The sequence below is a fragment of the Oncorhynchus tshawytscha genome, linkage group LG13 (genome assembly GCF_018296145.1).
Source record: "Oncorhynchus tshawytscha isolate Ot180627B linkage group LG13, Otsh_v2.0, whole genome shotgun sequence".
NCBI classification, from domain to species: domain Eukaryota; kingdom Metazoa; phylum Chordata; class Actinopteri; order Salmoniformes; family Salmonidae; genus Oncorhynchus; species Oncorhynchus tshawytscha.
The window spans coordinates 62,444,290-62,471,506 of NC_056441.1; the positions used below are offsets into that span (position 1 = coordinate 62,444,290).

The window sequence follows — 27,217 nt, forward strand, 5'->3', positions numbered from 1 at the left end:
GGTAATATTTCTCCTCTAGGTAATGGTCTCTCCATTTCCCTTAAAAATGAGTTCAGAACTTCAGACCCCTCTCAACCCTCAAGGGTTGTTCTCTTTCCAATATAGTCTTCATTTGGCATTTGATATTTCCCAGCTCGTATACGAAAAAACTAGCAGCTTGAATATGTACAAGTTATAGATATCGGACTTCACATGATCAAGATGCAGGTGATAAGGCTTTCAAGACTTTTAGTTAACTTTCGCACGCGAGATTCATCTGTCGACAGGTTGACTAGAAAAACAGAATAGACAATGTCCTACCTGTAGGATGCAGGACCCAGCAGCCGTGTTCTCCTTGATGGATACGTTGTAGAAGTTGCTACCGAACACAGGTTCGTTGTCATTAATATCTTGTAGTACCACATGGACCAGAGCTGTGGAGGACAGGGAAGGCCTCCCTCCGTCTGTAGCCACCACAGTCACACTTGGCCTGGGCTGCGACTCGTAATCCAGCTGGGAGAGCGTGGTGATTATCCCTGTTACTGGGTCGATGGTGAACCACTGGGCCTGGTTCTCATCCTGGCCGGCCTGGCCATCCTGGAGGAGGCTGTATGTGATGTCTCCATTGGGCCCCTGGTCATTGTCCCTCGCCGTGACCTGCAACACGAAGCTCCCTGGGAACACCACCTCAGGTATTGCCTGCCTGTACTCCTGCTGATCAAACAGAGGAGGGTTGTCATTAACGTCAGTGACTTGTATCGTAAAGGAGGACTCAGCCCTGAGAGGAGGGGTGCCTGCGTCTGTAGCCATCACCCTGAGTTCGTATGTGTCCCTCTCCTCTCGGTCCAGGATCTGGTCCACACACATCAGGTAGATTATGTTGTCCTTGGTGGTCAGGGCAAACTTCCCGTCCCCTCCTTCCAAGGAGACGTTGACATTGGCGTATTCTCCGTAGTCCGGGTCGGTGACGGAGATGCGTGCAACGTACTGGCCAGGCTGGGCGCCCTCGGAGATCTGTGGGGAGCCGTCTTCGCTGAGGAAGATGATGGTCATGGTGGGCTGGTTGTCATTGTAGTCCCGGACGTGGATTGTGACGAAGGCATTGGTAACCTCGGGCTGCGTGGCGTTATCCCTCGCCTGGACCACAAGCTCGTGGACCCTCCGCATCTCAAAGTCCAGCGGCTTGTTGAGCGTGATGACACCCATCCGCGAGTCGATTATGAAGTAGTGCTCTGGGTCGCTCTGCCTGCGGTTGATCTCATAGAGAACAAGGCCGTTGTCTCCCTGGTCAGCGTCAGAGGCAAAGACTTGGAGAATGTTGCTACCCGGCTGTAGATTCTCTGAGATAATGGCGTGGTAGCGACTCTGGTTGAAGACTGGAACGTTGTCATTGATATCCTGAACCATCACATCTAGCACCATCTGACCAGTCCTCTTAGGGGAGCCTCCATCGAACGCCTCCAGGGATAAAGTATAAGACGGTCTGGTCTCACTGTCCAGAAGAGTGTTGACCACCAGATCCAGATAGAGAACCTGGTTTGATCCTCTCCGGGTCTCCAGGAGGAAAGCCTGGCCGGGGTTCCCGTCTTTGATGAGGTATCCCTGGGTAGTCAGTTGGCCCTTGTCCCCATCCACCGCCGGCTCTAGGGGGAACCTGGTTCCCACTGCCGTCATCTCCGGGATCTTGAACGCCGCTCTCCTCCGGGGGAACGTGGGAGCGTGGTCATTGATGTCATTCACCGTGATTGTCACTTCAATGGTCAAGCCCGTCATAGTCACGGCAATGAAGTTGTACCGGTCCCTCAGCTCATGGTCCAACACCTTGGCTGTCTTGATGATGCCCGTGCTCTCATCTATGTCCAGGTCACTCCCCACCCCGGTGCCCTCATGGTCTGATATGAAGTAAAGACTTGCGGTGACGCCAGGCGGTAACCCAGCGCTGATGTCCCCTACGATGGTCCCGGCTGGCTGTTCCTCGTCCAGCTGGAGCTCCAGGTTCCCCAGGACGGTGGAGGAGTGGACGGTGATCAGCTCCAGGACGATGTAGGCCAGCAGCAGGACCCCTCGGCTCCACCGGCCCTCATCCTGCAGCGACCTCGACATAGACCGCCCCAAACCCTTGGCCTCGGTCTTCATTCTGATGGCTTCTTCCTAAACCTGAGAGGGACACAGAGAGATGGGAAATGTTAGAACTGCATCGTTACTTCCTGACAATGTGTACATCCCATTTGGCACCATATTCACTACATAGTCCACTTCTTTTGACCAGAGTCAGTAGTGTACTATGTAGGAAATAAGGTGCCATTTGGGAGTCAGCCCAAGAAAACCTCTCGGCTGTTTGTCCCGGTCAAGTCATGTAATCAGGAAACATTCCTGGCTCCTCTTATAACCTGATCCAGCAACAAAAGCTGAGTGCTTTTTATTGGCTTAACAAAGGGAGGGGACAGGCTTTTTCTGTATATTTGGTGAGCTGTGTAAAAATTCTGGAAAATGCCTTAAGGTCCGTATGCTCCATATGCTCTACAGGCTGTGGTCCCAACCACAGTGCGTATAATAGATCTCTTGCATCATGTTATTTTCAACCCCTCCCTCCACTCACCTAATAAGTCAACACCTTGTTACTTTGGCATAAGAGAAAACCTTTCCTTTACTAGAGAACTGTCCAGCCCACAGACCAGCCCACAGACCAGACCAGGCCAGACCACAGACCAGACCAGTCCACAGACCAGTCCGCAGACCAGACCACAGACCAGACCACAGACCAGACCACAGGGATTAAAATCTTTCAAATACTTTGAGTGTTTGATCTAGCCTGCCTTGAATAGCAGGTGGGCATGGTTTGCAGTTATGGTACAATTCTATTGGTCCAATAAGTCAGGCAAGCTTAATCAAGTGAAGATAAAGTATTTGAAATGATTTTTAATAGTATTTGAACCCAGATCTCCTGCAGGCGTACGTTAGAACGACAGAGGGAGACGGTTTATGGTCTCAACATTCAGTTCTAATCAGAGAGACAGGTCCAAATGCAGCCAGGCTCTCTGGTCTGTAACACTACCCTCTAGAGCTACTCTGTGTTTGTGTGTTGGTGTGTGTTTGTGTGCGTGCGTGTGAGAATCATCTGTATTTAAACAGTTTGCTAAAGCACATGCACATCTTGAACCAGGGTATATGTTTGCCTGTATGAAACCAATTCTGGGGAAGGCGAGACTGCTGGATTTACAAGAATGTTGACGAGTACTCATAGACAGACTGAGTGTGAGCTCTTATAGAGGGACTGTGTTTGAAAGGCTCTTTACAGTATTGAGTGGTCCCTGAGTCCATATTTCTATGGGGATGTTAACTTGAGGAATGTCCTCCCCAGCTCAATGTGTGGAGAGTAAACCAGGGCCCGAAAAAGTAAAGCTGTGTTATAGCGACAGAGAGAAAACACTCTACTTTATCCACTTGTTTTGAGAGGTGTAAACTCCCCTGTCTTAATGGAGAATGGAAGCTGAGTGGAGACAGGTGGTGTTTTGAAAGCATAAAACTCCTGCCATTTCCCTGTGATATATGCCCTTAAAATGGTTCATGAAACTTCTGAAATGTCCGTCAGCCGCCTTTCATAAATTACACCTTTGGCAAATCAGGTAATTATGTTAGAAGTGAAAGTGTCTTCTTGGCTCCTGTAACCTATATTTCACTACGCACAAGTGATTCTAAATCCATACATTTGGCGGATATTGAGAGCACATTTTCTGCTATTGCCTTAGTCTCTGTGATGGGTCTAACCTCTTTACAAGACTCAATGGTGGCTCTGTATGGAATAAAAACAAAGAGTACTTTAAAGAAATATTGTTACATAAAGTGCATGGAAGGTAAAAAGGAGCCAAAACTCTGTTTTCTGAGCTGAGCATTTCTTGACATAAAAGGTGGAAAAGTGGAAGTTAGAAATTGTGGAAAGTTGTCAGATATATTCTAATGTATACATAACAGAGGTCTAAGGGCCAGAAATAACTTTTGATAGTACTGTGAACTGTTCAGGGGGACATCCTTAACAGTATGTCCTGACTCTCTCTGTAGTTGTCTGATTATTTAAGACATAATAGCCAAGAGAGCACTACATTTGAACAACCACAAAGTGTAACCGTGAGAATGAGGATGATATGGATTGCCACAAAAAAAGATGATTTCTACAACACTGAAGAAGAGATACTGTGTAATGGAGCAATTACACCGGCTATGTCCCAAATGGCACCCTATTCCCTGCATAGTGTCCTACTTTTGACCAGAGCCCTATGGGCCCATATAGGGAATAGGGTGCCATTTGGGACGACGACACTGTTTCACATTGTAGATAACACAGTTTTGTCAGGAAATATCCCAACTGTTGATGACTTGTAATTTGTTGTGAGACACTATGATTCAATGTGGGCTGTCTGACTGAGCTGACTGTCACCGTCTGCAGAATAGTCCAAAACCACTAAATGTGTCTCCGGGAAAACAAGTAATTATTTTCTGTTTCTCATAACAAGAGGATAATTTCTAGTTGTCAGTGGTCCTGTTAAACTAAATCAAATTCATAACTAATTTATTTTGTCCTTCAAAAATAAAATACACTTCAATGTTCTCTGGGAAAACTCTGAACATGAAAACAGGAGTTGTATTATATGTTGAGGAATCAAGTTTTTTTTACTGTAGAAGAATATTAGTAGAGGCCGACCAGACTCCCCCTAGTGGCAGTACTGTAACATTGAGGGAAATATCCTTGCTTCAGACTGTACAGTACTATATGTATGTGTCTGTGAGTGACTAGGAGCATGTGAGAATGTATGTTGGAAAGTGGATTTGTGCATGCATGTGGGATGCATATGTGTGCATACGTGTCTTTGCACACACGCGCGTGTGAGTAGCCTATCTGTGTGTCATGTGTCGTGTGTGTGTGTGTGTGTGTGTGTGTGTGTGTGTGTGTGTGTGTGTGTGTGTGTCTGGTCCGTGGTGACAGTGCGACAGAGTGAGCGAGGGAACAGTGCAGAGCAGTAGAGGAGAACAAGAGGAGTGGAGAGCGAAAGAGGAGAGCAGTAGGGCTCCTTGCGGTCTGCCCTCTCCTCTCCTCTCATCTCCTCCCTCTTTCCCCTCTCTTGGCTTGGCTCTAATCATGGGTGCTGGAAGCGTTCCTCCTCTAGATGGGATTCCAAGGCTACTTTCTGCCAGTCGTGATTGTAAGCCATCATACAAAAACACAGTACACACTAAAGATAGAAAATCATGGAATTGGAATGAAATAAAAACAGAACTCATTCTAGTTCTGTGGTGAAAACCTACAGTCAGAGCATTCTTTAGTGACAGTTTTTGTGTGTAGACAGCAGAGTTATGAAGTTGTAGCGTAATGTTTATTTCCCCTTTTTCTGTGGCTAAAATATTGAATTTGACATGCTGAACCCTTTGCTTTACATTCCTTTATCTCTGCATGGCTTGTAATTTAATCTAGTTGAGTGCTTGCTAAGACAGTGAAGCAGTTTACAACATGGATCCGAACACTGTATCTGTTGCTTATGTTCCATCCCAAATGGTACCCTATTCCCTGCATGGTGCACTATGACCAGAGACCTAATCTCAATGGTTTGTACCGTAGAGCTGAAGCTCAACAATGGGGTACAGCGATGTTAGTTGGCCAGGATTTTAAAAGCTTTCACTACTAATTCTCCACTAATAGCAGAGTCTGGAGTTGCTCCATATATTAGGTACAATTCTAGTCCACAGAGATTCCCATTGTGCTGCCAACAAGGAAGTACTTTCAAGCAATAATGATTTACTTTATAGCAAAGCTGAGGCAGGACTTCTAGGTGTTTTTTCAAAGGCACAAATTATGACTTTTAAGGAGGCAGGCATCTTTGAATGCCACAGCAGAACTAATGCAGGCTCTGGTCTTGTGTGTGTGTGTGTGTGTGTGTGTGTGTGTGTGTGTGTGTGTGTGTGTTGCAGCTGGAGGACCACTCTGCTGCAGCCTAATAGATCTAGCAGGCCCAGCCACCAGCCTGGGTCTGACAGCTCTACTATAGCTCTAACTGTATGATGCCAGATTAAGCCCAACATAAAGTCACAAACGACACACTAACTCAGCATAGTACTATGGCTTTATAGCTCTAACAATGTTCCTTATTCTTCTACTAAATGCTCAATTAAATATATAACGGTATGTGGAAAACACTTATGGTTTCCCCCACTGGCTGACTGGCAGGGATAAGGGGTTTGGGTTCTACTAGCTGCTAGCTAGACAAACAGAGAGCTACCTAGCTGATCAAAGATGTTTCTCCCTCCCTGTAGTCTGGAGAGCAGAGGGAGAGAGCAGAGGGGGGACAGCGTAGCTATGCTGCTGCCAGGGGCTTTGAAACACGCCAAAGGGGAATCCAGAATACAGGCCAGATAGGAGCCAGCTAGGAGCCTTATGGGAGGAAAGAAATACAGGCCTGAGCCTTGGGGAAAGAGAAGTCTGTCTGGCACCACACGACTTCAGAGTACAGTAATAAAGATGTTGATGGTCTAATACAGAGGTTGGCAAGCAAAGCGCACAGAGAGCCAGAGTTAAAAGTGGCCCCCTTTCATCTTTATCACTAAGGTTGTGTCCCAAATAGCACCCTATTCCCTATATAGTGTACACTACCTGGTCAAAAAAACTGCACTATGTAGGAAATAGGGTGCCATTTGAGACCTAACCAAAGAAAAATACCGTACATATATAGTGCATTCGGGAAAATATTCAGACCCCTTGACTTTTTTCACATTTTGTTACAGCCTTATTCTGGTGCTCCCAAGTGGCACAGCGGTCTAAGGTACTGAATCTCAATGCTAGAGGCGTCACTACAGACCCTGGTTAGATTACTGGCTGTATCACAACCGGCAGTGATTGGGAGTCCCATAGGGCGGCACACAATTTGCCTAGCGTCGTCCGAGTTAGGGTTTGGCCCGGGGTAGGCCGTCATTGTAAATAAGAATTTGTTCTTAACTGACTTGCCTAGTTCAATAAAGGTTAAATAAAAATAAATAAACACATTCTAAAATGAATTAAATAAATAAAAATCCTCATCAATCTTTGCTATGGGATTTGAAATCGAGCTCAGGTGCATCCTCTTTCCATTGATCATCCTTGAGATGTTTCTACAACTTGATTGGAGTCCACCTGTGGTAAATTCAATTGATTGTACATGATTTGGAAAGGTACACGCCTGTTTATAATAGGACCCACAGTTGACAGTGCATGTCAGAGCAAAAACCAAGCCATGAGGTCGAAGGAATTGTCCGTAGAGCTCCGAGACAGGATTGTGTCGAGGTACAGATCTGGGGAAGGGTACCAAAACATTTCTGCAGCATTGAAGGTCCCCAAGAACACAGTGGCCTCCATCATTCTTAAATGGAAGAAGTTTGGAACCACCAAGAGTCTTCCTAGATCTATCCCCTCGGCCAAACTGTGCAATCGGGGGAGAAGTACCTTGGTCAGGAAGGTGACCAAGAACCCGATGGTCACTCTGACAGAGCTCCAGAGTTTCTCTGTGGATGTTTTCAGCGACAGAGACTGGGAGACTAGTCAGGATCGAGGGAAAGATGGACAGAGCAAAGTACAGAGAGATCCTTGATGAAAACCTGCTCCAGAGTTCTCAGGACCTCAGACTGGGGCGAAGATTCACCTTCCAACAGGACAAAGACCCTAAGCACTGTCATGACGTTGGCCTCTTTGGGTATAGCAAGCCCATCCCCCTCTCCCTGCCTCCCCCTTGCCTCCTTCAACTAGGTTGATGTGGTCAGAGAGGTCTTAAATTCCTGAGAATCTCCTCATGGACACATAGTATAGAGAGAGTAGATTTTCATGGAGAACAAAGGAAATCCTTCCACCGAACAGAACTTGAGGTACGAAGAAATTTCATGTTTCGGAGAAAGTATAAAAGATCGGTGAAGAATCCAGCTACGAACTGGTCCGTTTGTCACAACTTGGAGAAGCTCATGGGAGACGGTGTGGCAACATGTTTATTTAATAGCCCCAGATATGAGGTTTACATCTAATTGTTGTATAAGATGAATGAGTGAGTATGATACTGTTTACACAATTTTACAATGTGATTTTGGACTGTTTAATGAAGGAAAACTCAAAAAGGGAATTGGATTTGAACTAAATCAGAGGACCGCCCCTGAGCCCAGTTAGGGTCAGACATCCTGGGACAGCCCTTTTCTGCCATTCCGAATAAAAACCCCACTCGGGTTTTCGATCAGCAGACCGAGCTTACCTCAATTACGAGATGGCTAAAGGTTGCAGACCATGTTTTTCTCCATTAGGAGGACAACGGTTGTAGACCATTGCTGAATCTTTTAACCATACAACGTATTTAAACTCTTAGACTATCGATACCGACAGAATAAGAACAAGTCTTTGATATTAATTACCATTCTGCAGCTAGGAATTCGGTATCATTGAACACGAAGAACGACAACCGACGAAACATCCATTCTATAACGAATGTCACTCTGAACAATCCCCTCTAACCACAACCAAGAGAGAGGGAGAGAGACGGACAATTCTACAAAAGAAACAAACTTTTCACCAGCGATCAAGACAACACAATATATATATTGATTGCAATTGTTCCCGAATGAGTGAGCGTTCATGTGCAAAGGATTAGCATTTCAATTGTTATAATTATCACTCTGTAGTGACTTCTTAGTCGACCCCCACTTTCCCTTTTGTCTAACAAGCCGCAATGCCGGTTTAGCCCACAAGGGGACATTCTCCTATCATTTCATGTAACCACATTTACCTGTTTGTTTGTTTATGCATTTTTGTGAATTACTTGGTTAGTAATAAATAAATGATTTAAGACAATTGATGTATGGATGACTCATAGTAAAGACTGGGTTCGTGCAGATAACCAACAATTTACGACGTTTGAAATGAGACATGAGGTAAAGTAAAGAATTCATTAATTCGAAGACTAATTGATCAGATAAAATATCTGAAAAGTTATTTTAGGAAATTATAATTTTGTAATCTGAATATTTTTCCTTGGTGCCCCGACTTCCTAATAATTATGGTTACATGATTAATCAGTCTAATCGCGTAATAACTAATTACAGAGAATCTTTGATAAAAACTATCAGTCTTCAGTTAATGATAGTAAAGACACGACAGCACACAGCCAAGACAACGCAAGAGTGGCTTCGGGGCAAATCCCTGAATGTCCTTAAGTGGCCCAGCCAGAGCCCAGACTTGAACCTGATCAAACATCTCTGGAGAAACCTGAAAATAGCTGTGCCGTGATGCTTCCCATCCAACCTGACAGAGCTTGAGTGGATCTGCAGAGGATATTGAGAGAAACTCTCCAAATACAGGTGTGCCAAGCTTGTAGCATCATACCCAAGAAGAGTCAAGGCTGTAATCGCTGCCAAAGGTGCTTCAACAAAGTATTGAGTAAAGGGTCTGAATATTTATGTGAATGTGATATTTCATTATGTTTTATATACATTTACAAAACATAAAAAACTGTTATTGCTTTGTCATTATTGGGTATTGTGTGTAGATTGATGAGAGAAAAAAAACAGATTTAATCCATTTTAGAATAAGGCTGTAACGTAACAAAAATGTGGAAAAAGTTAAAGGATCTGAATACTTTCCGAAGGCACTGTATGTTCTTTCAAACCAACCAATTTAACAAAACACTGACTCAATACTCATATCATGTCTAATAGCATTAGTGTGTGTGTGTGTGAACTTTGCCCAAAAACCCTACTAATGTTGATACTTCATGTGCTATGTTTCAGTTTGTTTACAGTTTTACATGGTCAGGCTTGTTTTAACCCAGGTCCCTTTAAATCCCCTCAACTGAGCCAAGCGTGGCAGCAGGTCCTGGCTACGTATTAGCACTATATTCCCTATACTCTGCAATACTTTTGACCAGACCTATTCCCAATATAGTGCATAGGGCTCTGGTCAAAAGTAGTGTACTATGTAGGGAATAGGTGTGTCATTTGGAACGCACACTGTTTTTCTCTCTAACAGAGCTTTACTTTTTTGGTTCCTGCTTTACTACAGTCTCTGGGTCTTAGTAGGCATATATGCTAAACAGAACCACTCTCTGAGTTCACAGGAGATGTTTACTCTGGAGGAATTAGGCCTACTCTAATCAAATCACCCACAGAATCCCTAGCAGGAAGTAGTTGGATGCCGCATCAAGCACCATGCAGGAATAAAAGCCTACATTCATCAACCTCTAGCTAAAGCCTCTTATCTTACACCAACAACACTTAGCTACTCCAAACTTTATAAAACGTTACCTCTGATGTAGTAATGTATATCACTGGGTATTACTTATTAACGCGTGTGATGATGTGCCTGAGAGCTATTCCCAGGTGGGGATGTTTCCCTTCAGTTTCCCCGCACAAATGTTCAGATTTGTTGGTAGCCTACCAACATTTCCTAACCTCATATTCATTGAAACATTATGCTTTGTATTATATAAGAACACAAAAGAAAGAGTCTGGTTTTCATTTGATTTATTTAGAAATGTTTAGTGTTTGTATTTCTTTTTTATCACTAACTTCTCTAGGCCTACTCACCATGGCTGCTGAACTGGTTTCCTATACCTTTAGGTTGTGCCACTCTCGTTAGCAAGGTTGGGGAGTAACAGATTACATGTAATCTGTTACATGTAAGGGATTACCAAAAAAAAATGGTAACTGTAATCCATTACGTTACCAGCCAAAATATTGCAATCAGATTACAGATACTTTTGAAAAAATAGATGATTACTTCGACGATTACTTTTAAATTCAGAGAGGATGTTTGTGAAAAAAATCTTTGACACTCTTCTGTTTTCTCAATGAGAGCATTGACAGCATTTCGTCAAATTAGCATTGAAAAAGGTGCAAATTTAAGTTTGTTCCAGTCAGAGACCATTATTTTCAACTCGAATCAATGAGCCCAATCAGTCATCCATGACAACGAAATCATAAACAACAGAGTAGGGCTGGCTAATAAATCCTTAGTTTCGGGGTTATACTCAGGTAAAACAATTTGGCTAACCTATACTTCCATATTTCCAGGTTCTATTCTTGAAGATCAAGGGGAATAACATTTATTGGAATGACTGGAATTCTGACAGACTTTGTTTTTTAATGTAAAGATAAAATTTAATCGTATTATTATATGTAGTAGAAAGCGATGGGTTAGAAGAAGCCTATATAACCAACTCATAAAATAACATTTTACATCCATATATGGCCAGCTATGTAAACTTTAACATTGATTTATCCTGCAATAGATGTCATTCAATTGGTAACATACATTTTTGTTGTCTTCTAATGACACTTAAGGGGAAAGTAATCTAAAAGTAACAGAATGTAATCAGATTACGTTACAGATTTTGGGTAATCCAAAAATTACATTACTGATTACAATTTTGGAGAGTAACTAGTAACTGTAACAGATTACATTTAGAAAGTAACCTACCCAGCCCTGCTCATTAGTTTCGGGGTGTTTTCATTGTTTATTGTAAATTCTAGTGTCTATGCCTATTATGTCATTATTTGACGTGCCAATTGTTGCCCATTATTATGTCAAACGAGTGCCATACTATTGCCATTGCAAATCACTGTATTGAGAATGTACCTGTTTAGGTGATGCATGGGTTTAAATGAGAGGATAGGTCAGGTCCTTTTAGGATGCTCAGTCTCCTCAACCAAGGAAGCTGCCATAGAGAATGATAGAATCCTCTAGTGACCTAAAGGCAATTTTAGCATGGTCAGCGCCATTTTAAAGCTATGGCGCTGCCAATGCTGTCACAGATGCTATAATGGCACAGATATAAAGATGAGTCCTCTATCTATGGAAACTGCTTCTTAGGTAACACTTGGATTCTTCTCAGAATGTTTTTATTTTATTTAACCAGGTTAGTCAGTTAAGAACAAATTCTTATTTATAGTGACGGCCTAGGAACAGCGGGTTAACTGCTTTGTTCAGGGGCAGAATAACAGATTTTTACCATGTCAGCTTGGGGATTTGATCTAGCAACCTTTCAATTACAGGCCCAACACTCTAACCACTAGGCTACCTACTGCCCCTAGAATAGCATTCTCTCTGCCTCATGGCAATAATGTGTAGAAATGCAGGAAATTACCTTTAAAACAGAAACATTTTCCCTCAGCCTCATGGAAAAATGTGTAGAATAGCATGATTAGTTATACAATTGCAAATGTTTGTCTTTGCCCCATGGCAAAATGTGTAGAATTGTGGGAAGTTAGCTGCTCAGACCTTGCTGTTACTATAGCTCTGACATACTATACTCAGGTATGTGAGTTCATGGGCATAGCCTTTGTCCTCAAGATAATATTACTATTTTGGCCAACTAGGTTTATTGTTTCTCAACCAAGTATTTTTGTCTACTATTTTTCATAAACAATGTATTTTGTATCTTGATTCAGTCTTGAACATTACCTGTACTGTTAAATAACGACCACCTGTTTTTGCAGGTGATCCTCAATTGTTGCTGTCTAATCTCACAGCAAAGCAACACACTTACCGAGCGCATGCACACACACACACACACACACACACACACACACACACACACACACACACACAGAGCACATGTGGCCCCTAATTATAGAAAATGGCCCAGTTCAAGGCTAAAGAAAATATGGACACTTTGTTAGCTGCTGCAATATCTGCTCTGGACTGCACTGTGAATGGAAAACATGCCTCATTTTTCAAATAAAAGCAGGTTTTTTAAATAACCTTTAAGTGTTATTAACCTGTTTGCACCAATTGATTTCACATCGCTGAAAGCAGAATGAGTCTTTACTGTGCCGCAGTCCTTCAGTGGGAGAGTGGTCACATTCTGTCTGCGTCCCAAATAGCACCCTATTCTCTAGATAGAGCACTACTTTTGACGAGCCCTGGTCAAAAGTAGTGCACTAAATAGGGAATAGGGTGATATTTGGGAAGCAGATCTGAGACACATAATCTGTCTAAACAAATGCTGCTGCCGTCCTCCATTAGCCTGAGGCTCCACGTCACAGAAGGGTGCCAGAGTTCAGAGCTAAACAATCTGAAATAAAGGCCACTGTCAAACAGAGTAAACAGCAGCGCTGCCCACAGATGAAACAATCCCAGATGGTCCATCTACTACCAGCCAGTTTCATCTCCTAAACCACGATTGTGTCCCACATGGCATCCTATTCCCTAAATAGTGCACTACTTTTGACAAGAGCCCTATGGGGAACCTTATGTGCCCTGGTCAAAAGTAGTACACTATTTAGGGAACAGGGTGCTATTTCAAATCAAATATTAGGTATAGACTAACAGTGAAACGCTTACTTACTTTTCAAACAATGAAGAGTTAAAGATAAGATCAACATTTAAATAAAACATTTGAATAGTGACACGAGGAATAAATACACAGCGAATACCGAATAAAAATAAAGGGTACAAAAACAGAGTCGATGTGCAGGGGTGCAAGGTAATTGACGTAGCTATGTACAGTACTGTAAATATAGGCAGGGGTGCAAGGTAATTGACGTAGCTATGTACAGTACTGTAAATATAGGCAGGGGTGCAAGGTAATTGACGTAGCTATGTACAGTACTGTAAATATAGGCAGGGGTGCAAGGTAATTGACGTAGCTATGTACAGTACTGTAAATATAGGCAGGGGTGCAAGGTAATTGACGTAACTATGTACAGTACTGTAAATATAGGCAGGGGTGCAAGGTAATTGACATAGCTATGTACAGTACTGTAAATATAGGCAGGGGTGCAAGGTAATTGACGTAGCTATGTACAGTACTGTAAATATAGGCAGGGGTGCAAGGTAATTGACGTAGCTATGTACAGTACTGTAAATATAGGCAGGGGTGCAAGGTAATTGACGTAGCTATGTACAGTACTGTAAATATAGGCAGGGGTGCAAGGTAATTGACGTAGCTATGTACAGTACTGTAAATATAGGCAGGGGTGCAAGGTAATTGACGTAGCTATGTACAGTACTGTAAATATAGGCAGGGGTGCAAGGTAATTGACGTAGCTATGTACAGTACTGTAAATATAGGTAGGGGTGCAATGTAATTGACGTAGCTATGTACAGTACTGTAAATATAGGCAGGGGTGCAAGGTAATTGACGTAGCTATGTACAGTACTGTAAATATAGGCAGGGGTGCAAGGTAATTGACGTAGCTATGTACAGTACTGTAAATATAGGCAGGGGTGTGTGTGTGTGCGTGTGTGTGTGTGCGTGTGTGTTGGGGTGTCAGTGTAAGAATATGCGAACAGACAACGACTTGAGAGGCGTCCAATTGTTCCAAGTGTAAGAACATGCAATTATTACTGATCAAGCCTCTCAATGCTGCAATCACATAACAGAGATAACTGAGATATGATACAGGCTTATCTCTGTAAATACAACATTTGTTCATAATTTTGTGAATTATTCATAGGAGAGAAGAAGAAAGTGAAATATTTAGCAGAAGTAAAGCAGTGCTTGGGAATAACATTCTCAATGAGACTCATACAGTATAAGAACTTAATTTAATCTTGTAAATCTTAATCTTATTTAACTCGAACCTCATAACAGATGTTTGATAAGAGATATTTCCGTTAAACAAAAGTAAAGCTAGACAAATCACAAGTCCAAAGATATTCCCCCGATTATCCCCGTATCTCTTCAAAACACTTTGTTCCAACTAAGTACAGGTCTGTTTCAGAACCGTGCTTTATCAGAAGGTCTAAACTCAGTGTAGCTTTCACACTCAGGTAGTGTTCCAAATGGCACCCTATTCCCTACACTTTGACTAGGGCTGATTGGGCTCTGGTCAAAGTAGTGCACTATATACAGTAGGCAATAGGGTGCCATTTGCGATGCCGACACAGAATAATCAAAGCTAGTCACCAGCCAGGACTGTATGATCGCAAATCCTGAAAATGATCTTCAAATTCCATGTCAAGACACCAGCTAATTCCAATAAAACGTATGAGCCTTGAAGAGCCGAGTGTTTGGCTGGGAGGGGAGCATGGGGCAAATTGGGGCACCAGAGTCTCTCCACAAAGGAAACCACAGAGTGAATTGTTAATCCGGACTGAATGGATATTAACATGACATGCATGAAGTAAAACTACACAAAGAATCTGAATACTGTATACTGAGGCCCAGCTGAAACAGAGCTGTCTGCAGCCACATTCGAAGGTGCCACATTTCTGCATACTGTGGCAATGGAGATCAGAGAGTCAGAGATGTGTCCCAAATGACACCCTATTCCCTTTATAGTGCACTATTTCTGACCAAAAGTAGTGCACTACTATAAAACAAATAGGGTGTAATTTGGGCAGCCTACAAAGTGCTTACACAGGGGCAGGTCAAGGGAACAGGAAAGGTGCAGGTCAAGGGGCCAGGGAAGGGGCAGGTTAAGTTAAGGGGCCAGGTCAAGGGGCCATGGTAGGGGCAGGTCAAGGTGCCATGGAAGGGGCAGGTCAAGGGGCCAGGGAAGGGCAGGTCAAGGGGCCAGGGAAGGGGCAGGTCAAGGGGCAGGTCAAGGGGCCAGGGAAGGGGCAGGTCAAGGGGCAGGTCAAGGGGCCATGCATGGCAAGGGGCAGGTCAAGGGGCCAGGGAAAATAGCAGGTCAAGGTCCCAGGGAAAGAGGCAGGTTAAGGGGCAGGTCAAGGGGCCATGGCAAGGGGAAGGTCAAGGGGCCATGGCAAGGGGAAGGTCAAGGGGCCAGGGAAGGGGAAGGTCAAGGGGCCAGGGGAGGGGCAGGTCAAGGGGCCAGGGAAGGGGCCATGGCAAGGGGCAGGTCAAGGGGCCATGGCAAGGGGAAGGTCAAGGGACCAGGGAAGGGGCAGGTCAAGGGGCCATGGCGAGGGGAAGGTCAAGGGGCTAGGGAAGGGGCAGGTCAAGGGGCCATGGCAAGGGGAAGGTCATGGGGCAGGTCAAGGGGCCAGGCAAGGGGAAGGTCAAGGGGCCATGGCAAAGGGCCAGGCAAAGCCATTCCCATCACAGAGCTCTGATGTGTGCGCTGTGTGTTCCCTGGCTGTCCATGCACTCCCTCCCCTGGCCATTACAAACACACAGAGCATTGGAAAAACACACGGCGCCTCCATTCACACACACACACACACGTCCAGGAAAAGCAAGATCATCTCTTTCCCACATGAACGGAGACCGAATCAGACGGACCTGCCTACGGTATTTGTTGGTTAGGGTGTTTGTGTAAGACGCTGTGCGAGCGAACAGAGAAGAACATGCGCTCCTCTTCAGGTCTTTGAACATGATCCTGTCAGATTTGATATTGCTGTGGGCGTGGCTGTATTGGGGCGGTTGCATGATTAGAAACACATGGGCACAGTTATCAGAAAGAGGAGCTGGAGGCTCCTGACCACATACAGCAGAGAGTAGAGGTCAACTTCTATGGTTTTGTTTTCAAATGAATGACTCACATGTCAACCCTACAAGGCCTACTGTGCCGTTAGTAGCAAGCTTGCTTTAGACTTCACATAAATTGACTACCTACACTACTGTTCAAAAGTTTAGGGTCACTTAGAAATGTTCTTGTTTTTGAAAGAAAAGCAAATTTTTTTGTCCATTAAAATAACATCAATTTGATCAGAAATTGTATTTATTTATTTTATTTCACCTTTATTTAGCCAGGTAGGCAAGTTGAGAACAAGTTCTCATTTACAGTTGCGACCTGGCCAAGATAAAGCAAAGCAATTCGACACATACAACAACTACACATGGAGTAAAACAAACATACAGTCAATAATACAGTAGGAAAATAAGTCTATATACAATGTGAGCAAATGAGGTGAGATAAGGGAGGTAAAGGCAAAAAAAAGGCCATGGTGGCAAAGTAAATACAATATAGTAACTAAAACACTGGAATGGTAGACTGGCAGTGGAAGAATGTGCAAAGTAGAGATAGAAATAATTGGGTGCAAAGGAGCAAAAAAAATAGAGTAGGGGAAGTGGTAGCTGTTTGGGCTAAATTATAGATGGGCTATGTACAGGTGCAGTTATCTGTGAGCTGCTCTGACAGCTGGTGCTTAAAGCTAGTGAGGGAGATAAGTGTTTCCAGTTTCAGAGATTTTTGTAGTTCGTTCCAGTCATTGGCAGCAGAGAACTGGAAGGAGAGGCGGCCAAAGGAAGAATTGGTTTTGGGGGTGACCAGAGAGATATACCTGCTGGAGCACGTGCTACAGGTGGGTGCTGCTACAGTGACCAGCGAGCTGAGATAAGGGGGGACTTTACCTAGCAAGGTCTTGTAGATGACCTGGAGCCAGTGGGTTTGGCGACGAGTATGAAGCGAGGGCCAGCCAACGAGAGCGTACAGGTCGCAGTGGTGGGTAGTATATGGGGCTTTGGTGACAAAACGGATGGCACTGTGATAGACTGCATCCAATTTGTTGAGTAGGGTATTGGAGGCTATTTTGTAAATGACACCCCCGAAGTCGAGGATCGGTAGGATGGTCAGTTTTACAAGGGTATGTTTGGCAGTATGAGTAAGGATGCTTTGTTGCGAAATAGGAAGCCAATTCTAGATTTATCTTTGGATTGGAGATGTTTGATGTGAGTCTGGAAGGAGATATAAATACAGTGTAGACATTGTTAATGTTGTAAATTACTATTGTATCTGGAAACGGCTGTTTTTTAATGGAATATCTACATAGCCGTAAAGAGGCCCATTATCAGCAACCATCACTCCTGTGTTCCAATGGCACGTTGTGTAAGCTAATCCAAGTTTATCATTTTAAAAGGCTAATTGATCATTAGAAAACCCTTTTGCAATTATGTTAGCACAGCTGAAAACTGTTGTTCTGATTAAAGAAGCAATAAAACTGTCCTTCTTTAGACTAGTTGAGTATCTAGAGCATAAGGATTTGTGGGTTCAATTACAGGCTCAAAATTGCCAGAAACAAATAACTTTCTTCTGAAACTTGTCAGTCTATTCTTGTTCTGAGAAATGAAGGCTATTCCATGCGAGAAATTGCCGAGAAATTGAAGTTCTCGTACAACTCTGTGTACTAGTCCCTTCACAGAACAGCGCAAACTGGCCCTAACCAGAATAGAAAGAGTATTGAGAGGCCCCGGTGCACAACTGAGCAAGAGGACAAGTACATTGGAGTGTCTAGTTTGAGAAACAGATGCCTCACAAATCCTCAACTGGCAGCTTCATTAAATAGAACCCGCAAAACACCAGTCTCAGCGTCAACAGTGAAGAGGCGACTCAGGGATGCTGGCAAAGTAGATATTCCATTGAAAATCTGCCGTTTCCAGCTACAATAGTCATTTACAACATTAACAGTCTACACTGTATTTCTGAACAATTTGATGTTATTTTAATGGACATAAAATGTGCTTTTCTTTTAAAAAAACAAGGACATTTCTAAGTGACCCCAAACTTTTGAATGGTAGTGTATGTATCACTTCAACTGCAGCTAGCAATTACTACAGTTATCTGTTGTGTCGACATATAGGTCTGTTATTATCCCACGATCACAAGATGAACCAATCTCGTCATCAAATATAAACTGTGCAATTTATACTACAGTAATAGACTGTGTCATACTAACTGATGACGAATGCAACTGACCCGAAGTTATCTGTTGTGACATCTGTTGTGACATCTTCTAGCATCTTCTCAGTTTCAGTTTCAAGTTGTATTAGTCATATGTACAGGACACACATGGTATACACCGTCCAATGAAATGCTTACTTGCAGGTTCCTTCTTGACAATGCAACAACAATAAATAATAAAAGATAAGAATACAAACGTAAAGTAAATGGCTCAGTAGAATAGAATAAACATTTTAGTATATGTATAATACACTATTTATAGTCCAATATTTACAAGTGTTTTGGGGGAAGGGGGGATGGAGGCCAGTGTAATAACTAAGCAGTATAATAATAGTCTGGGAGCGGGAGTTGTAATGTGTGTAGCATGAGTGTATGTGTCTTTGTGTGTTTGTCTGTGTGGGTGTGTGCATGAGTGTATGTGTCTGTGTGTGTTTGTCTGTGTGGGTGTGTGCATGAGTGAGTGCATGTGTGCTAAGGTGTGGAGAATCAGAGCAGGTGGTCAGTCCCATTCAAGTGTTCAGCAGTCTGATGGCTTGCATATTGAAACTGTCTCTGAGCCTGTTGGTATCAGACCTCATGATCCGATACAGTCTGCCCAACAGTAAGGGAGTGAACAGCTCGTGGCTGGGGTGTGTGGATTCCTTGACGATGCTGTGCGTCTTCCTCAGGCACCGTTTCAAGTAGATTTGCTGGATGGGTGGGAGCATGGTCCTAGTGATGTACTGGGCCGTCTTCACCACCTGCTGGAGGGCCTTGAGGTCATGGAAGGAGCAATTCCCGTACCAGGCCGTGATACAACCGGTCAGGGCGCTGTCGCTAGACCCAGGGAACATGCCAAATTTCTTCAGCCACCTTAGGAAGCAGAGATGCTTTGCGCCCTCTTGACAAGATGGTGTTGGTGATGTTGGTCCATGACAAGTCCTCTGTGATGTGGACACAGAGGAACTTAAAACGTGTGACTCTCTCTACTGCAGTCCCATTGATGTGAATCAGAGCATGTTACCTCCTCTGCTTCCTGAAGTCAACATCAACTCCTTTGTTTTGCTGACGTTGGGAGAGGTAGATGTTCTAAAGATGAACTTACCACCAACCATTCATAGTTCATACTAAGAGACGTTTGGCGTCCTACTATCATAACAGACACATGCTAAGCAGATCATGCCTTGTGAAATCATTGTCTAGACTTCAATCTAAGTGTCTGAAACACTGACGATGATGGGCCTATAAACACCTAGCTGTAGGTACTGTAGGTAGGTAGAGTCTCCTGAAACCACTAGCGTGCCTGTGTTTGTACTGTACACACCCCTCAACCATGATGGGAAAGCCAGTCCAGAGACTCAAAGGCTACACTGGCCAACTCGTCTATTGAGCAGATGCTCTGTTACACCAGGGGCCAGTAAAACTATGACAAAACGTACCAGGAGCCAAGACATGGTCTGCGTCCCAAATGGCACCAATTCCCTATCGAGTACATTACTTTTGACCGGGACCTATGTGCCATTTGGGATGCAGTCTAGGGCCTGCCTGGTCAGTCTTAGAGGAACGTTTTCTGGCTGTGTTGTTACAACAATCCTGACAAAAACAACCAGAACATCCATAATTGATTGGCTTTGCTATGTCAGACCAAGACTAGAGACTGCCAAGTAGATATGACCATCAAAGACTGAGCTGGACACTTTCAATGTACAATGTAGCTGCATACCTCTGTTATTACTGTAGTTAGCCTTCATACGATGTTAATATATACTTCTCTGTTACGGCTGTAAAAAAACAACAACCACGAAATCAATCAGAAAGTCTTAGCTCTGGTATGCTGTTGTGTTCACTCCCCTCCATACAGTATGTTATAAACCCTTCATCCTCATCATCACCCCAGGCACACTGCAAATAGAGTCAAATAATTACCTCATCATGGATCTTCTGGGACTTGACTGATGACATAATCATTGGATTGTCATAAAAGCCCCTCCGAGGATTTCGTCTGCGGTTTCCTCCAACAATTCTGCATAATTTCCATCAGTGTTTTCTTTGTAAACTGTATACAGTTTTTCTCCTCAGTCCAGCCACTCTACTGTGATTGGCATTAACACAACTCTTTCCTTGGCTTTAGTCTCCTGTGATTGGATCACAGATGTAACCAATGGCTGCTTGCAAAATCATATTCAGGAAATTAATGGCTCATCATCAAGGTACTCTTAGAAAATACACCTAGCACTCATGCCTCCAAATTTGAGGTCGACTGATTAATCGGAATGGCCGATTAATTAGGGCCGATTTGCCGATTCAAAAAAATATATATATATTTTATACCTTTATTTAACTAGGCAAGTCAGTTAAGAACACATTCTTATTTTCAATGACAGCCTAGGAACGGTGGGTTAACTGCCTCGTTCAGGGGCAGAACGACAACCTTGTCAGCTCGGGGGATCCAATTTTACACTGAACAAGTCCAACGCAATAACGACTTGCCTCTCTCTCATTGCACTCCACAAGGAGACTGCCTGTTACGCGAATGCAGTAAGCCAAAGTAAGTTGCTAGCTAGCATTAAACTTATCTTATAAAAAACAATCAATCATAATCACTAGTTAACTACACATGGTTGATGATATTACTAGATATTATCTAGCGTGTCCTGCGTTGCATATAATCTGACTGAGCATACAAGCATACAAGTATCTAAGTATCTGGTAGGCAGAAGCAGGCGCGTAAACATTCATTCAAACAGCACTTTCGTCCATTTTGCCAGCAGCTCTTCGTTGTGCGTCAAGCATTGCGCTGTTTATGACTTCAAGCCTATCAACTCCGGAGATGAGTCTGGTGTAACCGAAGTGAAATGGCTAGCTAATTAGCACGCGCTAATAGTGTTTCAAACATCACTCGCTCTGAGCTTTCTAGTAGTTGTTCCCCTTGCTCTGCTTGGGTAACGCTGCTTCGATGGTGGCTGTTGTCATTGTGTTGCTGGTTCGAGCCCAGGGAGGAGGGAGGAGAGGGACAGAAGCTATACTGTTACACTGGCAATACTAAAGTGCCTATAAGAACATCCAATAGTCAAAGGTTAATGAAATACAAATGGTATAGAGGGAAATAGTCCTATAATTCCTATAATAACTACAACCTAAAACTTCTTACCTGGGAATATTGAAGACTCATGTTAAAAGGAACCACCAGCTTTCATATGTTCTCATGTTCTGAGCAAGGAACTTAAACGTTAGCTTTCTTACATGGCACATATTGCACTTTTACCTTCTTCTCCAACACTTTGTTTTTGCATTATTTAAACCAAATTGAAAATGTTTCATTATTTATTTGAGGCTAAATTGATTTTATTGATGTATTATATTAAGTTAAAATAAGTGTTCATTCAGTATTGTTGTAATTGTCATTATTACAAATAAATAAATACAAATTAAAAAATTAAAAAATTGTCCGATTAATCGGCATCGGCTTTTTTGGGTCTCCAATAATCGGTATCGGCGTTGAAAAATCATAATCGGTCGACCTCTACTCCAAAGATCCTGTAGGCTTTAGCTCAGTGAGCTAGCATAGTCTTTTGGCATGCCCTCTGTTTCTATAAGAAAACACCAAATGATACAATGAGCTATCTATCTCACATGGGGCTTCACTGATAGGAGATATATTTGGCATTCCTCTCCAGCGGGGGCTAATGACTGTCATTGTTACCTTAACTATTCTTATTATCGATGAGGACCAGGAACATTCCTTGGCTCTCCCTTCAAAATGGATACGATGTGACATAGGTACACAACGTGTTGCAGGGTGCTTTAACACAACACTGACACCCAGGAGGGAAACCCCCAACATAGTGTTTTAACTGATGAATGGGTGGAGAGAGAGAGAAAAAGGGAGGAACGTCAGCATACTGGTCTTACAGACAGTGCTCCAGGACAATAGAGAAGGAGGATGACTCTGGAGCACCATGGAAACCAGCATACTAACAGATAGAGGCTGAGACCGGAATGGTACCTTATTCCCCATATCGAGTGCATTACTTTAGACCAGAGCCTTATGGTCAGAGAATATGGGCTATGAGCCTATGAGATGAGACCTGTGGGCTCTGGTCAAACGTAATGCACTATAAAAGGAATAGGGTGCCATTTCAAGTGCAAACAATCTGTTAAGGGATATGGAACCCAATTGAGTTGAAATGAATGAATTAGACATTTGTGAAAGGATTGCCAGGAACACAGTGATTCACTTCACACCCTAATGAACAGAGCCTTGTTGACACTGTAATGCATATGACCTACTACAACCTTCTGACTGTCAGTATATAGTACAGGACGAACACTGAATTATGTCACAATGGCACAGCATTACACCCCAGCCAACAATAGAATTCCATGGATAAAACAATTTGAGAGGAATGTTTTGTAGAGAGAGGGGAAAGAAAAAAAAGACCCAATGGCACCCTGTTCCCTATATAGTGCACTAGCCTACTTTTGACCAGAGCCCTATAAAGTGCACTATATAGGGAATAGGGTGCCATTTGGGAAGGACACCAAATACAGTGGAGTGACACCCTAGTGAATTATTTGACTGGTGGAGAGAGTATTATTCAACTAATTGTTTGAGATTGATGCTGTTGGTTATGGTGACGTTGCCAATGAAAATGTGCTCTAAAACAGTGTGGACCATGACGGGTAGCCTACCACACATTTGAATTCTAATCTAAAACATAATATTACTTTCTCAATAATTTCGGAAAACCATGACCAATTGCTTTAAAGGTTTGATGTGTTTTTGTTATAATCATATTAGTGGCGTGTGGTTGTGTGACTCTGCCTTCTTTAAAATGTCTTAAATGATATTAACTGGGAAAGCAAGGGCAGCTAGAAATATATAGTTCTATCGATGTGTCGATTCTTTGTTAAATAATTCGTTTTTGCTAGGAAAGTTTTTTTTAAAGTTCAAAATGTTGAAATAGGATAACCTACAGTTTAGGATCTCAGCTAGAGCTATAGGTCCTACAGTCTACGGTAGGGAGACATTGCCCTCGTGTTCTCTTTTCTCGCATACAATGCAATATAATGTAGGGCCTATTGTTAGATAGCCCACACATGCATTTTTTTTCTCAAGAAAAAGCTCCCCCCTCGTGGAGAGTTGGCAGCAGTAGCCTAGTGTTATGCCGTCTGAAATAAGTGCTTGCCCCCCCTCCCCCACAGAGGGAAGCAAAATCACCGAGTTCGAGAGCAGCGAGCAGCGGAGAGGAGAGCACTCTGTCAGGACCAGATGGTTTGGGTTAGAATGAGAATCACTATTCAGGCAGCGGTTCCACCGTTCTGCCTGCCTGTCGATAGCAGTTTCACCAGTCGGGATAATCATCAGCCTACACATAATGTGACAAGACCTAAATATCACTGACAGCTGTCCTGTCCATAGGTCCTGCTGACTTCTCAAATATACATCAATTGAAGTGTAAAAATTAAATTGAGAGTAAATGTGATAACTGTATAACATATCAGCGTCAAATACCATGTTTAAACTAATTTCCTGGAGTCAATTCTACAAAACGTATTTTTGCACTTTGGACCCAAAAGAGTTTAAAAAAAAGTGTATTAAAAAGAAGAAAAAGAACAAGACAAAGTAAAATATTCAGCTTTAAAAGCATCCAAGCTTGAAAATAGTCTCTATTCTGGACATGACAACCATGCTAAAATGTTCTCTCAAGCTTTAGCCTCATAAAACGTCCATGCAACTAGTGCAATGTATAACAATGTATGAACGTATCGCAACAATGTATCTCAACAATGTATAATTATTACCACGTTGTCTTCAGCTAGCGAGGTGAGACAGACATTTGACAGTAGCAAAACACCGCAACAAGGACTTACATTCATCTGCTTCTTCTCTGCCTCTTTGAGCGCACGTCTGTTAGCAAATATCCCAACTATTAACGGTCGCTTCTTCAAACGAATCCCTTGTGGAGTAAAAAAGATAGATTACAAATCTAAATTATTTTTTTTTTTAAAACACTAAATTATATCCATTTCAGAAAGACAAAGCGGTATCCTTTAGAATGTATCCTTTTGGATGGTGAATGCGTTTTCCCTCCAGCAACCTCCTCTTGTGATTGCTTCTGTCCCCTATCAGGTACAGGTAACGAGGGATATGCAATTCAAAAAAACTTTTTCCGCGAACGTTTCCTTTCTTTGGTTTCAATTTTGTAGTCAGAACGTTATCAACTTCTCGGGAATCGGGACAGCATCCACACTAACAGTTACTGGAGCGTCTAGTTGCAAAGCTACTGCCGCTGCTGCCTCTCCTTGCACGGAGTGAAACCCGACACCTCTCTATTGCTATGGACGGCCCTCCTTCAGATTGAGCTAATTTATTCAACAAGTGAAGAAGTGTACGGTTATGTTGTTTGACAGCGCTGTGCTAAAGAGATGCCACGGAGAGAGCAGAGGAGAAGAGAGGAGAATTCTGAACTCTGGTGCCACCAAGCTATGTAAAAGAGAAGTGTATATCATCAGAATGTCTTTGGGTTCTAAATATCTCAAACCTGATGAGCTGATTGGGCTACTCTGACCCACCTGTCTTCGGTAAAGGACCTTTTTGGCATAGTGAAGTAAATTTAACGTTTCAGAAACACAATTATGTAATGGATTAGCAACATATTTGCCATTAACAACATATTTGTCATCAAGAAATATTACACAACATCACGGAAAAAGAAAAGGGGCATTTGGACCATAACAAATCTATGCTACAGTAGACCTCCATGACAAGTTTGACATTGTTATGAGAACAGAAGGGTTTTCCCTCTCAGACAATAAAGGGTGTGAAGAACTTCAATAGAATATGTAGAATGCACAGACAGACACAGCCCTGTTATAAAATAAAGAACACAGAGTAGAGAGAGCCAGACTACTGGGTTATGTCCCAAATGGCACCATATGCTCTATATATTGGACTATTGGTCTATAGTAGTGCACTGCCAAGGGAATAGGGTGATATTTGGGACGCAACCTTGCTCTCATGTTAGAGTCTTGTCACCAAGCCCTGTTCTTCTCTCCATCTAGCGACTGCTTGGTTGAGAGGAGCATGTTTACAGCTCCAGTCACATGCATCCAAAATGGCACCCTACACCCTATTTGGTTTTAAATATACTTAAGTATCAAAAGTCAATGTAATTGCTATACTTAAGTATCAAAGTAAAAGTACAAGTATAAATCATTTCAAATTCCTTATATTTTCACATTTGAATTTATTTACAGATAGCCAGGGGCACACCAACACTCAGACATTTAAAATGAAGCAGTGTTCAGTGAGTCCTCCAGATCAGAGGCAGTAGGGATTACCAGGGATGTTCTCTTGATGAGTGTGTGAATTATAAAATGTTCCTGTCCTGCTAACCATTCAAAATGTAACGAGTACTTTTGGATGTCAGGGGAAATGTATGTAGTGAAAAATACATCATTTTGTTTAGGAATGTAGTGAAGTAAAAGTTGTCAAAAATATAAATAGTAAAGTACAGATACCCTAAAAAACAACTTAAGTAGTACTTTAAAGTATTTTTACTTAAGTACTTTACACCACTGCTAATCCAGTCTTTTCTCTGGAAGAACCATGGTTTTATCTTCTCCAGAGCCGGAGCCATGGCCTTGGATCACTTCCTGGTACTATGTCACACCCTGATCTGTTTCACCTGTCCTTGTGATTGTCTCCACCCCCTCCGGGTGTCGCTTATTATCCCCGTTGTATTTATCCCTGTGTTTCCTGTCTCTCTGTGCCAGTTTGTCTTGTTTGCCATGTCAACCAGTGGTTTTCCTTGCTCCTATTTTTTCCCCAGTCTCTTTTGGTGCTAGTCCTCCTGGTTTCGACCCTTGCCTGTCCTGACTCCGAACCCGCCTGCCTGACCACTCTCCCTGTTATGTCTTCAAGCCTGCCTATCTCCTTGTACTGATCTGGTTACTGAACCCCTGCCTGGCCTGACCTTGAGACTGCCCTTTGTCTGGTACTGTTTTGGACTCTGACCCGGTTTATGAACTCTCGCCTGTCCCCGACCTACCTTTTGCCTATCCGTTGGATTAATAAATATCAGAGCTCAACCATCTGCTTCCTGTGTCTCGCCTTGGGTCCTTATATACTATCAATCAGTAGAAACAGTTGTTTTAAAATCCCAACCTGTCGATCATAAGGGTATGGAGGAGGAACCGTGGGTTGGAGTTCATTCACTTCCCTTACTGTGACGGCTGCTTGACATGTCTTGACTGTGAACATACTGGTCTGAATAGTCACAAAAGTTTCATCTGTTTTCATGTATCTCCCAAATTTAACTCCTCTAGCTGCCAATACTGTTGTAACGGCCGTTGGTGGAAGAAGGTGAGGACCAGAGCGCAGCACGTGTTCATCATTTATTAAATGGAACTGAACACTAAATAGAAAGTAATACAAAGAACACATGAAACAGCTCCATCAGGTACAAAACAGAAAGAAACTACCCACCAATCCCATGTGGGCAAGAGCTACCTAAGTATGGTTCTCAATCAGAGACAACGATAGACAGCTGTCCCTGATTGAGAACCATACCCGGCCAAAAACAAAGAAAAAGGAACATAGAATGCCCACCCTAGTCACACACCTCTCTATGGCCAGGGCGTGACAACTATGAACATAGTCTTCAGTTATTTC

General features: G+C 42.9%; 1 protein-coding gene across 1 annotated transcript; it reads right to left on the minus strand.

Annotated features, from left to right (window-relative positions):
- Positions 1 to 230: 230 nt before the first annotated feature.
- On the minus strand, positions 231 to 24,826 carry LOC112234745 (protocadherin-16). Its single transcript, XM_042296120.1, has 2 exons — positions 24,415 to 24,826; positions 231 to 2,136 (listed from the first exon to the last, which is right to left on the minus strand). Exon 2 carries the CDS (start codon positions 2,113 to 2,115, stop codon positions 253 to 255), a length of 1,863 nt encoding a protein of 620 aa, XP_042152054.1. The 5' UTR covers positions 2,116 to 2,136; positions 24,415 to 24,826; the 3' UTR covers positions 231 to 252.
- Between the last annotated feature and the right edge of the window lie 2,391 nt (positions 24,827 to 27,217).

Bases quoted from the DNA above. Each gene is read 5' to 3' on its own strand.
- LOC112234745 (XM_042296120.1), bottom strand. From the start codon at position 2,115: ATGAAGACCGAGGCCAAGGGTTTGGGGCGGTCTATGTCGAGGTCGCTG.